This window comes from Anomaloglossus baeobatrachus, chromosome 2 (genome assembly GCF_048569485.1).
Source record: "Anomaloglossus baeobatrachus isolate aAnoBae1 chromosome 2, aAnoBae1.hap1, whole genome shotgun sequence".
NCBI classification, from domain to species: Eukaryota; Metazoa; Chordata; class Amphibia; order Anura; family Aromobatidae; genus Anomaloglossus; species Anomaloglossus baeobatrachus.
Window position 1 is genome coordinate 227431122 of NC_134354.1, and position 16100 is coordinate 227447221.

General features: G+C 46.9%; 1 protein-coding gene across 2 annotated transcripts in view; it reads right to left on the minus strand.

Annotated features, from left to right (window-relative positions):
* PIK3C2B (phosphatidylinositol-4-phosphate 3-kinase catalytic subunit type 2 beta) overlaps nt 1-16100 on the minus strand; it is a 212452-nt gene that overhangs the window by 12928 nt on the left and 183424 nt on the right. For both annotated transcript variants that reach the window (XM_075335658.1, XM_075335659.1), the window contains 7 exons: nt 15238-15374; nt 12886-13055; nt 12609-12765; nt 11230-11339; nt 10929-11130; nt 10652-10776; nt 2470-2587 (listed from right to left, as the gene is read on the minus strand). In XM_075335658.1, the coding sequence (XP_075191773.1) occupies nt 2470-2587; nt 10652-10776; nt 10929-11130; nt 11230-11339; nt 12609-12765; nt 12886-13055; nt 15238-15374 (1019 nt within the window). The remainder of the gene's footprint in view (nt 1-2469; nt 2588-10651; nt 10777-10928; nt 11131-11229; nt 11340-12608; nt 12766-12885; nt 13056-15237; nt 15375-16100) is intronic.

Genomic DNA, 16100 nt, shown 5'->3' on the forward strand with positions numbered 1-16100 from the left:
AATAAAGCACCACACTAAATATACAATGTGATGTAAAATATCAGTGACTTATGCAATGCCATCTAGTGGACAAATTACGGAACAATTTGACCGAACAACAGAGCATGGCAGTGCTTGCTCATCACTACCAATAAAGTAAGGTTTTTCAAACCAAGGAAGTTTGGTGGGATCATTATGCAATGCCTCCTGTTTGTTGATGTATCAGTTATTGCCACTTTTTACAAACTGAAGGGGACAGACCTCACAGACTGTTTTATCACTCTGGCGCGTAAGCGGAGATGTCAACCTTGGGGGACCCAATAATTGAGAGAACAACAAACTGAAATGAAAGAAATAGGTATACAGAGGCTACCTTCTGCAGGGACAGATTGCCATGAAAATGGCACGTAGTCATCCGTTCTGCAGTGAAACTGGACATCACATACCAAGCTTCAGGCGTGTCTACACAAACCATTAGAAGGTTTCTGCATGACACTGGGCTATGATTCAGACATACAGCTACAGGTGTCCCATGGACCTAACACCACCGCTCTAAAAGGTTATCATTGTGCAGAGAAAGATGGCAATGGAGCCTGGTGTGCAGATCTGTCCCCTGGATCGATGCATTGATGCATCCCACTTTTATCTTGGATGTCATGATAGGTAGAAATTGGTCTGGTAACCACGTGGGCAAAGCCATGAAGAGGTGTTCACAAGGGTCCTACTCCCAGAATTATGGTGTGAAGTTTTCATGACTGTGTTCTTAAAATTGTAAGTGAGCCCACTCCCTTTATTGAAAAACAATCTACAAATGAACCCAGCAAGCAGGTGAAAGTGCATCTACATGCCTAGAGAGGATACGGCTTTTGTAGACTGACCTGGGATCAACAAAGGTAGCAAAGAAGCCACTTGTCTGCAAGAAAAACATCAAGGTCATACTTACATTCTGCAGGAAGTACATGGATTAGACTGCAAAAGACACTAGTAAAGTTATTATTTTCTCTGATGAAGCCCCCTTAAGACTGTCTGGGACATCTGAGAGGATGATTCTCCAGAGAAGAAAATGTGAGCACTACCATGAGTTATGGGTAATGCCAATAGTAACGCATCCTGAGACCATTCATGCGTGGGATTGTTTTTCATCCAAGGAAGCGGGATCACTCACAATTGTGTATAAAAACACTGCCATGAATAAAATTGGTATTGAAACATCCTCCAAGAGAAACTTCTCCCAACGATCCAGAAACAGTTTGGACATGAACAATGCTTTTTTCCAACAAGATAGAACACCATGTCACAAGGCAATTAAGATAACTAAGTGACCCATATTATTGAAATTTTGGGTCCATGGCCAGGAAACTCATATCTCAATCCCAGTGAGAGCCTGTGGTCCAGCCTCAAAAACAAGTGGACAAAAATATACAAAAATTGTGATGGACTTAAAAATCTAAAAATACCGAAACAGCAAACTTCATGAAAACCAAAATTGGTGTAATTCTCAAAACTTCTCAACACAACTATAGTGCTTTTACAAAATACTATCAAAAAAGCCTTTAAAACCCCTGGAAGAGATGGTGCAAAAATCATCAAACAGTGTCCTCAAGACCCACCAACAGATAATGTTTTCAGGATTTCATTAACGTTGCACAGGTGATGGAATTATTCCCAGTCTAATATTGAGGAAAACCTGAAAACATGATCTGTTGGTGGGTCTTGAGGACTGGAATTGAGAAACACTGATCTAAAATGTTCAAGGATGTAAAAGAAAAAACAATATACCATTGTAAGCATATAAGCCATTTGCATGACCCATGGTTACAACAGATGTGTGTGTGTGTGTGTGTGTGTGTGTGTGTGTGTGTGTGTGTGTGTGTGTGTGTGTGTGTGTGTGTGTGTGTGTGTGAGAAACATATCTATCTCTGTGAAACCTTAGGAACTACCTATACAAACAATTTTTTGTCTCTTAAGGCCCAAATATGTAATATACTACTGTTGGCAGAACCTGCCCATATTGCTGGCCTCGGATGACAGCCTAGATATATGGGTGTCCTATGTGATATTGGTGATATTGGGGAGTTAAGGATCCACAATGTTTGACTTTGAAGTGCCAATCCTTTTGTTTTCTGTGAGTTAAGTTTCCGTCAGAGGCATCTGGTATCGGCTCTTTTTTTGCAACACAGAAGCCCTCAATTGAGCAAGCGCTCCTATTTATGGATCATTCGGGATAGCTAGCAAAATAATCGGCCAAACTATTATTCTATTGTGTGTGAGGCCTCTTAATCTGTCAACTGACAATGTAGAAGTGTGCACTGACAACACTAGCCAAGCAATAATGAAATATGGAGTAGAAATCCCTCCAGTAGGTTTTCTTCTATTAGTGATTAGCCCACAGTATAATTAGATCATGTTACATTGAGATAACAATGGTCCTAGAAATAAATAGCTTTGGTAATTTGAACTCAATTTTAGAAAACTAAACCTTAATCTTACCTCAGCCACCTGAGGGGCAGAATGGATCAAGTGCCAAATGTATGCATTCAAGTCTTCCTTTCGGCGTTCTGCTGCTGCCTCTCCGCGGGAACGACCAATAACAAAGCGACTTTGGAAACTAAGAAAACAATAAGAAAGGATACAATAGTAAGATCATTTAATAAATAAATATATATATATATATTACATATGTGGGAAAAAGTTTCGAGCCTGTAGAGAGTGGAGCGTGTGGTCAAGGGTTTTCCGCTGTGCACAGTCAGGAGCAGAGCGCTACCGATTCCTGAGAGGTGCACATCTGGCGAACAGTGTGAGTCTTAAGATCAAAACCTCAATCAATCTGGAAGGCAATTTATCTCCTAACACATAAAAAAAATGTAGGCACCATTTAAGTTGTTTGTGTAAAGTTTTATATAAATTGGTAGCTTGGGGGTTTTCTATTCTAAGACCACTGCAGGATAATGCTGTCCCTTCAGCAGTTTGAGGTGGTCATACACTTTATAAAAATGTCGGGCCACTTTGGCGGGATTGGTTGACCATCTACTGTATGTGGAAGTGATCCAATTTTCTTCTCTTATCTGCTGTTGGAAAAAAGAAAGGTGAGGCATATTGGATTTTAACAAGCCTAATCCTTTGTTCTCAAGAGAGACTGCTCATCATCTATCTAAAGTTAATGGCCACTCATAAAGGAAACCTGTTACATTGAACAAGTAGTGTGATCTGAAAACATCATGTTATAGAGCAGAAGAAGGGAATTTTGTTTACTTACCGTAAATTCCTTTTCTTCTAGCTCCTATTGGGAGACCCAGACAATTGGGTGTATAGCTTCTGCCTCCGGAGGCCACACAAAGTATTACACTTTAAAAAGTGTAACCCCTCCCCTCTGCCTATACACCCTCCCGTGCATCACGGGCTCCTCAGTTTGGTGCAAAAGCAGGAAGGAGGAAACTTATAAATTGGTCTAAGGTAAATTCAATCCGAAGGATGTTCGGAGAACTGAACCATGAACCAAAAGAACAATTCAACATGAACAACATGTGTACACAAAAGAACAAACAGCCCGAAGGGAACAGGGGCGGGTGCTGGGTCTCCCAATAGGAGCTAGAAGAAAAGGAATTTACGGTAAGTAAACAAAATTCCCTTCTTCTTTGTCGCTCCATTGGGAGACCCAGACAATTGGGACGTCCAAAAGCAGTCCCTGGGTGGGTAAAAGAAAACCTCGATAAAAAGAGCCGAAAACGGCCCCCTCTTACAGGTGGGCAACCACCGGCTGAAGGACTCGCCTACCTAGGCTGGCATCTGCCGAAGCATAGGTATGCACCTGATAGTGTTTCGTGAAAGTGTGCAGACTAGACCAGGTAGCCACCTGACACACCTGCTGAGCCGTAGCCTAGTGCCGCAATGCCCAGGACGCACCCACGGCTCTGGTAGAATGGGCTTTCAGCCCTGAAGGAACCGGAAGCCCAGAAGAACGGTAGGCTTCAAGAATCGGTTCCTTGATCCACCGAGCCAAGGTTGACTTGGACGCCTGCGACCCTTTACGCTGGCCAGCGACAAGGACAAAGAGCGCATCTGAACGGCGCAGGGGCGCCGTGCGAGACACGTAGAGCCGGAGTGCTCTCACTAGATCTAACAAGTGCAAATCCTTTTCACATTGGTGAACTGGATGAGGGCAAAATGAAGGTAAGGAAATATCCTGATTGAGATGAAACGGGGATACCACCTTAGGGAGGAATTCCGGGACCGGACGCAGAACCACCTTATCCTGGTGAAAAACCAGGAAGGGGGCTTTGCATGACAACGCTGCTAGCTCCGACACTCTACGGAGCGACGTAACCGCCACTAGAAAAGCCACCTTCTGCGAAAGACGTGATAGAGAGACATCCCGCAGCGGCTCGAAGGGTGGTTTCTGAAGAGCCCTTAGCACTCTGTTAAGATCCCAAGGTTCCAGCGGCCGCTTGTAAGGTGGGACTATGTGGCAAACTCCCTGCAGGAACGTGCGGACCTGCGGAAGTCTGGCTAGACGCTTTTGAAAAAACACGGAAAGCGCCGAAACTTGTCCCTTGAGAGAGCCGAGAGACAAACCCTTGTCCATTCCGGATTGAAGGAAGGAAAGAAAGGTGGGTAAGGCAAACGGCCAGGGGGTAAAACCCTTATCAGAGCACCAGGATAAGAAGATCCTCCAAGCCCTATGATAGATCTTGGCGGACGTTGGTTTCCTGGCCTGTCTCATAGTGGCAATGACATCTTGAGATAACCCTGAGGACGCTAGGATCCAGGACTCAATGGCCACACAGTCAGGTTGAGGGCCGCAGAATTCAGATGGAAAAATGGCCCTTGAGACAGCAAGTCTGGTCGGTCTGGGAGTGCCCACGGTTGACCGACCGTGAGGTGCCACAGATCCGGGTACCACGACCTCCTCGGCCAGTCTGGAGCGACGAGGATGGCGCGGCGGCAGTCGGACCTGATCTTGCGTAACACTCTGGGCAGCATTGCCAGAGGAGGAAACACATAAGGTAGTCGAAACTGCGACCAATCCTGAACTAATGCGTCCGCCGCCAGAGCTCTGTGATCTTGAGACCGTGCCATGAATGCCGGGACTTTGTTGTTGTGCCGAGACGCCATGAGATCGACGTCCGGCGTTCCCCAGCGGCAACAGATCTCTTGAAACACGTCCGGGTGAAGAGACCATTCCCCTGCGTCCATGCCCTGGCAACTGAGGAAGTCTGCTTCCCAGTTTTCTACGCCCGGGATGTGAACTGCGGAGATGGTGGATGCTGTGGCCTCCGCCCACAGCAGAATCCGCCGAACTTCCTGGAAGGCTTGACGGCTGCGCGTGCCGCCCTGATGGTTGATGTACGCGACCGCCGTGGCGTTGTCCGACTGTATGCGGATCTGCCTGCCCTCCAGCCAGCGATGAAACGCCTTCAGGGCCAGATACACTGCCCTTATTTCCAGAAGATTGAGCTGAAGGGAGGACTCTGTCGGAGTCCAGGTTCCCTGAGCCCTGTGGTGGAGAAAAACCGCTCCCCACCCTGACAGACTCGCATCCGTCGTGACCACAGCCCAGGATGGGGGCAGGAAGGATTTTCCCTTTGACAGAGAAGTGGGAAGGAGCCACCACTGAAGAGAGGTTTTGGCTGCCAGGGAAAGAGAGACGTTCCTGTCCAGGGACGTCGACCTCCTGTCCCATTTGCGGAGAATGTCCCAGTGGAGTGGACGCAGATGAAACTGCGCAAAGGGGACTGCCTCCATTGCTGCCACCATCTTCCCCAGGAAGTGCATGAGGCACCTCAAGGGGTGTGACTGGGCCCGAAGAAGAGAGTGTACCCCTGTCTGCAGCGAACGCTGTTTGTCCAGCGGTAGCTTGACTATCGCTGAGAGAGTATGAAACTCCATCCCGAGGTAAGTCAGTGACTGGGTCGGTGTCAGCTTTGACTTTGGGAAATTGATGATCCACCCGAATCTCTGGAGAGTCTCCAGAGCCACGGTCAGGCTGTGTTGACATGCCACCCGGGAGGGTGCTTTGACTAGGAGATCGTCCAAGTAAGGGATCACCGAGTGGCCTTGAGAGTGTAGGACCGCCACAACGGATGCCATGACCTTGGTGAAGACCCGTGGGGCTGTCGCCAGGCCGAACGGCAGTGCCACAAACTGAAGGTGTTCGTCCCCGATGGCGAAACGCAGGAAGCGTTGATGCTCTGGTGCGATCGGCACATGGAGATAAGCATCCCTGATGTCGATTGATGCTAGGAAGTCTCCTTGGGACATCGAAGCGATGACCGAGCGGAGAGATTCCATGCGAAAACGTCTGGTTCTCACATGTCTGTTGAGCAGTTTGAGGTCCAGAACGGGACGGAATGATCCGTCCTTTTTTGGCACCACGAACAAGTTGGAGTAAAACCCGCGACCACGTTCCTGAAGGGGAACGGGGATCACAACTCCTTCTGTCTTCAGAGTGTTCACCGCCTGAAAAAGTGCCTCGGCTCGCTCGGGGAGATGTTCTGAAGAAACGAGTCGGGGGACGAGAGCTGAACTCTATCCTGTAACCGTGAGACAGAATGTCTCTCACCCATCGGTCTTGGACATTTGGCCACCAGGCGTCGCAAAAGCGGGAGAGCCTGCCACGACCAAGGATGCGGTTTGGGGAGGCCGAAAGTCATGAGGAGGCCGCCTTGGAGACGGTGCCTCCGGCGGCCTTTGGCGGACGTGACTTAGACCGCCATGAATAAGAGTTCCTCTGGCCCTTCTGTGGCCTGTTGAACGAAGAAGGTTGGGACCTGGCTGAGGGCCGAAAGGACCGAAACCTCGATTGAATTTTCCGTTGCTGAGGTTTGTTTGGCTTGGACTGGGGTAAGGACGAGTCCTTTCCCTTGGATTGCTTAATAATTTCATCCAATCGCTCGCCAAACAATCGGTCGCCGGAGTCTGCCTTCCATTCGCGTAGCCACATGGCCCTGCGAACTGCCACCGAATTGGCGGACGCTACCGCTGTACGGCTAGCAGAGTCCAGGACAGCATTCATGGCGTAGGATGAAAATACCGACGCCTGAGAAGTCAAGGACGCAACTTGCGGAGCAGAGGTACGTGTGACCGCATTAATCTCAGACAGACAAGCTGAGATAGCTTGGAGTGCCCACACGGCTGCGAAGGCCGGGGCAAAAGACGCACCTGTGGCTTCATAGATGGATTTCATCAGGAGCTCTATCTGCCTGTCAGTGGCATCCTTGAGCGATGAACCATCTGCCACTGAAACTACGGATCTAGCCGCCAATCTAGAGACTGGCGGATCCACCTTGGGACATTGAGCCCAACCCTTAACTACGTCAGAAGGGAAGGGGTAACGTGTGTCATTAAGGCGCTTATTAAAGCGCTTGTCTGGAAATGCTCTGTGCTTCTGGACAGCCTCTCTGAAGTTAGAGTGATCGAAAAACGCACTCCGTGTACGTTTGGGAAACCTAAACTGGTGCTTTTCCTGCTGCGAATCCGACTCCTCTATAAGTGGAGTTGGGGGAGAGAGATCTAGCACCTGGTTGATGGACGCTATAAGGTCATTTACTATGGCGTCCCCTTCAGGTGTATCAAGATTGAGAGCAACGTCAGGTTCAGAGCCCTGAGCTGCGACGTCTGCTTCATCCTCCAGAGAGTCATCAAGCTGAGACCCCGAACAGCGTGATGAAGTCGGGGAAGATTCCCAGCGAGCCCGCTTAGCCGGTCTGGGACTGCGGTCCGTGCCGGAGTCCTCCCCGTGAGACATAGGGGCCACCCCAGGAGCACGCTGCGGCGCAGCCCGAGAGGGCCCTGGGGGCGATGATCCTACAGTGCCCGGGGCCTGTGTAAGGACCGGTCTGGACTGCAAGGCTTCTAGTATCTTAGCAGACCATCTGTCCATAGACTGAGCCATGGATTGTGAAAGCGACTCAGAGTTTCTCAGCCAAAACTGCAAACTCGGTCCCTGTCACCTGGATAGGGGCAGCCGGCTGTTCTACCTGAGCCGAGGGTCCCACCAGTGCCCGAGGCTCCGGCTGAGCGAGTGCAACAGGGGCCGAGCATTGCTCACAGTGAAGGTAGGTGGAACCTGCAGGTAACATAGCCGCAGAAGAGGTACAGGTTGCAAAAAACCCTGTGTCTTGGAACCCTTGCTCCTTGTGAACGACATGCTGTTGTGTCCTAGGAGAGTGATCACTGAGGGTATATAGCCAGCAAAAACAATGCGGCCGAACAGAGAAAATGTATACAGATATATCTATAAATATATACACTTCGGCACCCCAGGGGGACCAGCACCGGTGACCGGTGTGGCTTACCGACCGCCCAAGCGGTTGTGTGACCACCAGATTCCCTGCCCTGGGCCTCCCAGAGCTGCAGAGCTCGTTTCTGAAATCCTCCACCGGCAGAATGATGTAAAAATGGCTGCCGGAGCTCTCAGGGGAGGAGGGGGCCGTGGGCGGCGACTAATAAAGTGCGGGAATCTGGTGCCCCACAGTGATCAGTGAGGGGGGAGGAGGACACCTAATGTATGCTCCAGCCCTCACTGTCGACGTCAAGTCGACCGTCCCGCCCTTACCCCTGACTGGCAGGCCCGGGGGCGGGAGTTATGGTACTAGGCCGCAGAAGCCGGGGACTAAATTTAATACCGCGGCCGACAAACAGGCCCAGTCGGCGCGGTAGTCCCGGCCGTCATAAAAATACAGCAGCCGCTGCGGTGTCAGTGACACGAGCGCTCCATACACTGTCCCCAAGGGGACACAGAGTACCTTCTGGATGCAGGGCCTGTCCCTGATGATATTAAGTCTCCTGTCCGGCAGATTCCCACAGGGGCTGCGGAGGGAGCCCGGTCCCAGTGCCTGGATGACCGGATAGGATCCCACTTCTCCCAGAGCCTCTAAGGGATGGGGAAGGAAAACGGCATGTGGCTCCAGCCTCTGTACCCGCAATGGGTACCTCAACCTTGACAGCACCGCCGACTTAGTGGGGTGAGAAGGGAGCATGCCGGGGGCCCTGGGGCCCTCTTTTCTTCCATCCGATATAATCAGCAGCTGCTGCTGACTAAAATGTGGAGCTTGCGTGAATGTGTGCCTCCTTCAACACAAAGCACAAAACTGAGGAGCCCGTGATGCATGGGAGGGTGTATAGGCAGAGGGGAGGGGTTACACTTTTCAAAGTGTAATACTTTGTGTGGCCTCCGGAGGCAGAAGCTATACACCCAATTGTCTGGGTCTCCCAATGGAGCGACAAAGAAAGAGTAAGTAGAAAGCAGAAAGAGTATATATATATATATATATAAATATATATATATATACATACATACACATATATACACACACAAACTATAATATATCGATATATATACCTGACCCTCTTGGCAGTAAAAAAAAAAAAAAATAATTGTTGCTGCTTTTTTGCCACATTTGTCTACAGTACATGTTTGAATACAGTTAGTTTCATTCACCAAAAAAGCAGCAAAAATACACAAAAAAAATGCACAGCTGCGTTATTTTTTTCACTCCCATTGCCTTCAATGGTGAAGAAAATCCGTAAAAAGGCTGAAAGAAAGGACATGCTATTTCTTTTAAAAACACAGCAAAAATAGAGCATTTTGCCAATTTAGTCAGGAAAAAAACGTGTGTCTTATGGGCATGAGCTTTCTGGAATCTCAAAGGTTATGCTGGTACTATAGAAAGCTACTTTTTTTATTAGCATGGATGTATATGCATAAAACCAATGAAAACAAACATACAAAAAACAGCATAAAAAATGCCCAATGTGAACATAGCCTAAGTATAGCTCATAATATATTCATTTAAATCTCTGATCATTCTTGGATCAGCGGTCCAGTGGGCGGTCCTACTACATGATTGACAGATGTCTTGCATGTTTGTACAGGGAAGGTTGTAATCACTGATTGGACCAACTACGGGACCTCTGAGCCGAGAATAAGCAGAGATTTAATGAATAAAATAAAAGTCATTACTAATTTTTCCCCACAATAGAATGTATGAATCTACTGCTTTTTTCTTTCTGTATCATGATGTCAGAATATTGGACAGCATATTCATGGTGACATGTTCCCTTTTAATTTGATACAACAGTTTTATGTAGCGTAAACTTAAGGTATTTTAACATGAACAAAGTTAATTTTAATCAATAGATCTTGGAATAATAATTGATACAATTGGATGTGTTAAAAAAAAAAATGTTCCTGTGCTGAGATAATCGTATATATGTGCTCCTGCTATGTACTGTGTAATGGCCGTGTCTGACTGTACAGGGACATTGTCTGATCATACCACAGCTCCTGTGGAGAGGTCTTAAAATTGCTGTTGGGGGAAGACACCTTCAAATATTTGAGGCCTGGAGCAGTTTGTAAAAGTAGACTGATCCAAAATTCCAGTTGAGAGGTGTTAGAAGTTTGTTGATGGTTATAGGATTGATTACAGGTATTTATTCCAAAGGATGTGCAACCAAATATTAAATTTAGAGTATCAACAATTTTGTACAGGCCATATTTTTTTAGATTTGTGTGAAATTGAGTCTAATTTGTTTCTTTCCTCAGATTTTTTGGGTTGTTCCAACACACTAAAAAGGAAATTATGTATATTGTATCTTAGGAGACACTATAGATGACAGATTGTTTTCAATAATACTCAATGTTTAGTGTCCAAAGTCCTAATTATGGAGTTACCTGGGAAGTTGTGATGATGGGAAAAGTAACCTCAGTTTACTGTGCAGCTCCTGGAACTCCTCGAAGGATCTCTGTACATGAGTGGTCTCAAGCTGGCTCTCCCGTACCACCTTAATAACATACACCTGTAACAAGTGGCACAAACATTGTTAACGCACATTTACAACAAACCAATGACCTTTCCAAGTCTTGTCCCAGGCTATATTACTATGAAATGCTATCATTTATTGTATGTAAGCGATGATAAATAGACAGGTCTTGAGAGGACTCCACTCACATATCCTTTGTTAGGATTGAATATCTTCTTATAACGAGTTAGGAAAACATCAACGATCCTCCCATCCACTTTCATTGTGTGAGTTCTTGGTGCGAAGGAGAGTGTTAACCGCTCATCAGAACCACTGAACTTCAGCTGGGCAAGATTGTGAATGAAGAAATTTAACTTTGTGGCTACTGATCCTAGACTGGACTCTATGAGCCTGGTGAAGAAAAATAAAGACACACACTACTTAGTTTGTTTGTTTACTGTAACCTGACAAGTACAAGAATAACTCAGCTAAAAGGACAGCTCCAGTTACCGGGTAAAATATGTGGTGGCATCAGCTTCTGAATCTTGTGGGCGTAGAGCATCATAGACATACTTTAGATCCTGGAGGTCAGACAGCTCCGGAATTCCACATGACAACATCTAAAGCAGATAGTCGGAGGTTAGGTTCCCAACCAGGTGCCAAGATTTCAATAATTATAGGCTGCAAATATTTCTGGAACAGTTTAAATAAAATCTACTGGTTGGCCCCGGTTCAACTAATGCAAAGGAGAAACAGAGCATATAAATGTACAATCACATCTTAGGCGGGCTTTGCACGTTGCGACATCGCAGGCCGATGCTGCGATGTCGCACGCGATAGTCCCCGCCCCCGTCGCAGCAGCGATATCCTTGTGATAGCTGCCGTAGCGAACATTATCGCTACGGCAGCTTTACATGGACTCACCTGGCCGGCGACCCGCCTCCTTATTAAGGGGGCGGGTCGTGCGGCGTCACTGCGACGTCACACGGAAGGCGGCCAATAGGAGCGGAGATGAGCGGGATGTAAACATCCCGCCCACCTCCTTCCTTCCGCATATCCTACGGAAGCCGCGGTGACGCCGGTAGGAGATGTTCCTCGCTCCTGCGACTTCACACACAGCGATGTGTGCTGCCGCAGGAGCGAGGAACAACATCGGACCGTCGCGTCAGCGTAATTATGGATTACGCCGACGCTGCACCGATGATACGATTACGACGCTTTTGCGCTCGTTAATCGTATCATCGAGCCTTTACACACTACGATGTCGCATGCGATGCCGGAAGTACGTTATTTTCAATTTGACCCCACCGACATCACACCTGCAATGTCGTAGTGTGCAAAGCCCGCCTTAAAGTGAAGCTCCACTTCTGATCACCTTTCACTTAGGATAACCACCACAAATCCTTAAGACCCTTCAAGGCATAGCAAACACTGAATAAAGTCTCACATACACATTACACTGTCGGAAGAACCTGTTAATATCAATGGGTTCAACTGACTTTAGTCTAATGTGTATGTCGGCCTTCATTCAAATGTCGGTTGAACTCATCAATATCAACAGATTCAGCCAACACCTTAATGTGTGCATAAGCACTACCATGCTCGGATGCTCAGTACTCGTAATGAGCAGTTGGAGGCTCAGACGGGCTCGACTCATGTACCAAGTAAAAAAAATAGAAGTCAAGCATTTTTCCATAAGATTTTCCGGAAAAATATTCCTCATTGACTAATCCTCATTGACTTTCATTATACACGGTTAAAGAGTAGAGCCCATTCGAGCTTCCAATTGCTCATTACGAGTACAGAGTATGGTAATGCTCGGTCATCACTACTTACAATTCTACAGAATATCTGTATTCTTTACAGCAATATAAGAACATTTCACTTACTAGTCCCAGTAGATTGAGAAAAAGATGAGTATGTTTGCGGATTAGATTATATGCCTGGCAGCATAAATCCACAAAGTCATGAAAGCGGCTGGAAGTCTTGTCCCCTCCATTAATTACATATGCCATATCTGATGTGAAGACAAAAGGTGCCCGATCCCTGCAAGGGAAAATAAATAGAAATAAACCGAGACATTTAATGGGACTTTAGTAAAGTTTACTATTAAATTGTTTTATACAAAACACATGAAGACGTAAACACATACACAATCATACCCACCGTTTAATGTTTCCAAACATTTGAGCATGTCCCAAGAAACGGCCAAAGTCTATGTGAAACATGTGACCACTTGTCTTCAGCATAATGTTGTCATTGTGCCGATCACAGATCCCAAGTATATAGGTGGCTACGCAGCATCCCGCACAAGAGTAGATGAAATTCTCAACTGCCTGTACAATTAAATAAACATAGTCCAATGAATATAAATTAAGTGCATCTTAAACGGGGTGTCCACTACTTGGACAACCCCTACTCATTCCTTTTGTTTGCACCCATAAAAATAAATAAGCCTATACTCCCCTCCGGTGTGGCCACATTTCCAGCGATGTCTGAAGTCGCGTTCCCAGAACCCACATGACATTGTTATCACACGTGAGCCCAGCGAGGAATAAGGGCCGGCTTCCATCTCCTTGCCTTTGGGCATTTATGCAGGAAGTCAGCACAGTGCTCACATCCTGCTCAAAAGTGCAAAGGTGGGGAAGACAAACGCCAGGCACTGATTGGTTGCAGGGCTCACGTGTCGCGTGGGCGCAAACAACACGACTTCACACATTGCATCGCTGGAACCGTGGACACACCGGAGGTGAGTAAAGGCATGTTTATTTTTACGGGGACAAACAAGGGGAATGAGTAGGGGTTGTCCAAATAGTGGACATCCCCTTTAAGCTATTAGGTTCTAATTGGACAATAATTATCCAAAAGTAATAATATTGACAATTCTGTTTTGGTAAACACTTGTATTCTTCAGGAATTAGAAATGCGGCTTCTTTTCCTAGAATCCAGTGTTGTCCCTCAGTTATTTCTCCCTAAAAATATAATAGTTTGGTATTGCCCAACCAGTTCTGCCATTACCAGGCTATGCTGGTACACAGCCCTTTTATGAAAGGGAATAGTAACACCTGGTTATTAATTTGTTCATAAATTTGTCGGAAAAATTACAGAAGAACAGCACATCATCGAGATCCAAGAATAGATTCTCCAGAAGTCATTTCAGGTACTTATTAAAGCAGACATGTCAGGAGCGGTGACTGGTCGATCCACTGCTCACTTATTATTAATGCTCATGAGACCCAAGCGTAGGCAGGGATAGCCAGTAGGATGCTGATCTCAAAGATATACCCTTTCTTTGAGAGGATTCAGTATTTGTATGTAAAATTAAACAGGCGGTCCACTGCACAGCATAGAGGCCACACATTGATGTAAAGCTCATAGAGAAGGCTTTTCTCAAATACTTTGTGTAGTCAATTGTGCCTCTCAGAGGCACTATTGCGGTTCACTCATCCCCATCATGTCACCTCCAGGCTGTGGGCGGAGTTTTACCGCTGGTCACAGCCCAGCATTGCTCCTGGCGCTCTGCAGCCAAGTAGAGAGCGCGCAAGATGCTGGACTGTGACGAGCGGTGAAACTCCGCCCACAGCCCAGTCACTAAGGTGGGCTTTGCATGTTGCGACATCGCAAGCCGATGCTGCGATGTCGCATGCGATAGTCCCCGCCCCCGTCGCAGCAGTGATATCTTGTGATTCTTGGCGTAGCGAACATTATCGCTACGCCAGCTTCACATGCACTTACCTGTCCTGCGACGTCACTCTGGCCGGCGTCCCGCCTCCTTCCTAAGCGGGCGGGTCGTACGTCAGAGCGACGTCACACGGCAGGCAGCCAAAGCGGAGGGGCGGAGATGAACAGGATGTAAACATCCCGCCCACCTTCTTCCTTCCGTATAGCCGCCGGCGGCAGGTAAGGAGATGTTCCTCGCTCCTGCGGCTTCATACACAGCTATGTGTGCTGCCGCAGGAACGAGGAACAACATCGTACCTGTCGCGGCAGCGCAATTTTGAAAAAGTCGGAGCCTACACCGATGATACGATAACGACGCTTTTGCGCTCGTTAATCGTATCATCTAGGATTTACACATTACGATGTCGAAAGTGACGCCGGATGTGCGTCACTTTCGATTTGACCCCACCGACATCGTCCTAAGGGATGATGGTGCTGTTGGGTCAATAGGAAGTTGTTGTGACATCAACGGATCTCAGTGATCATGGAGCCCTGGGGACACGTGATGGGGATGAGTGAAACTCAATAGCGCCGCTCACAGGCAGAATGTACTACACAAGATATTTAAGAAAAGTCTTCTATATGAGCTTTACATTGATGTCTGGCCTCTATTCTGTGTAGTGGACCACCTCTTTAAAACAAGACAGGGTTAGGAGGAGTCAGCATGCGGCTTTCCCTGCCGCTCCTTTGTCACCTCTCCCCAACAATTGTGGAGTGACAGTGGCTTAGTAGATAAGTAATGCTTCTTGTGTGATCTTACAGCATCACCTGCCTGTCACATCATATGGGCTATATCACCTTTTCATACTCATCCTCTGTGGGATTGTGTTTTTTCAGCCAGATAGCAAGTGGACGGTCTTTAAATGGACCAGTGAGTCCATGCTCCACCTGGATCTTCCTCAGAGTTTCCGCAGATGGAATCATCTCAACCATACCTGGAAAACAATTGTCAAACTATTGACCTGCATCTAGACAGGAACATCTTATGTCCTAAATCTACTCATATTTTCATATTATAGCATAAAAAAAGTAAATGAACACAGTAATATACAATATTTAATTCATAAAAGTCAATAGTACACTAGAAGATAAGAAATGTCAGAGAAGACATTTATGTATTTATGTTTGTTGACTAGTCTGAGGTTGACCATCGGCCAAGAAGTGACCTCGGATTAGTCAGCAAAGGCAGATAGTTACCGTAATAGTTTGTGGCCAGCTTTTCATAGTATGTGGCGTTTCCTATAAAACACACCCAGCTGCAATCAGGCAGCCAGTGTCCGATTCATGAACATTTTTCAAATAGTATAAATTTGATGACCGGTCCCTTTAAATCATTTTTTTTTAACCCGTTGGTTTCCTGTACATAATCATAAGAAATACAATTGCACTTATCCACTGCCGCTCCTGAGGTACTTCTCCGCTTTTGCATCTGGTCTCTTTTGAAGTGGCTGCAGAGGTGACGGCATGTCGCCAGCAGTGACTGCTGCAGCCAATCACTGAGCTCAGATGACTGGGCCCAGTGATCACTGCTATAACCACTTTAGAAAAAAACAAAAAAACAAAGGCCGTGGAGAAGCATTGCTGAAGTGGCAGAAAGTAAGTATTGCTGTACTTGTTATTATACCATATACCAATAGCAACAGCGCCGCTGCGCCTGCATT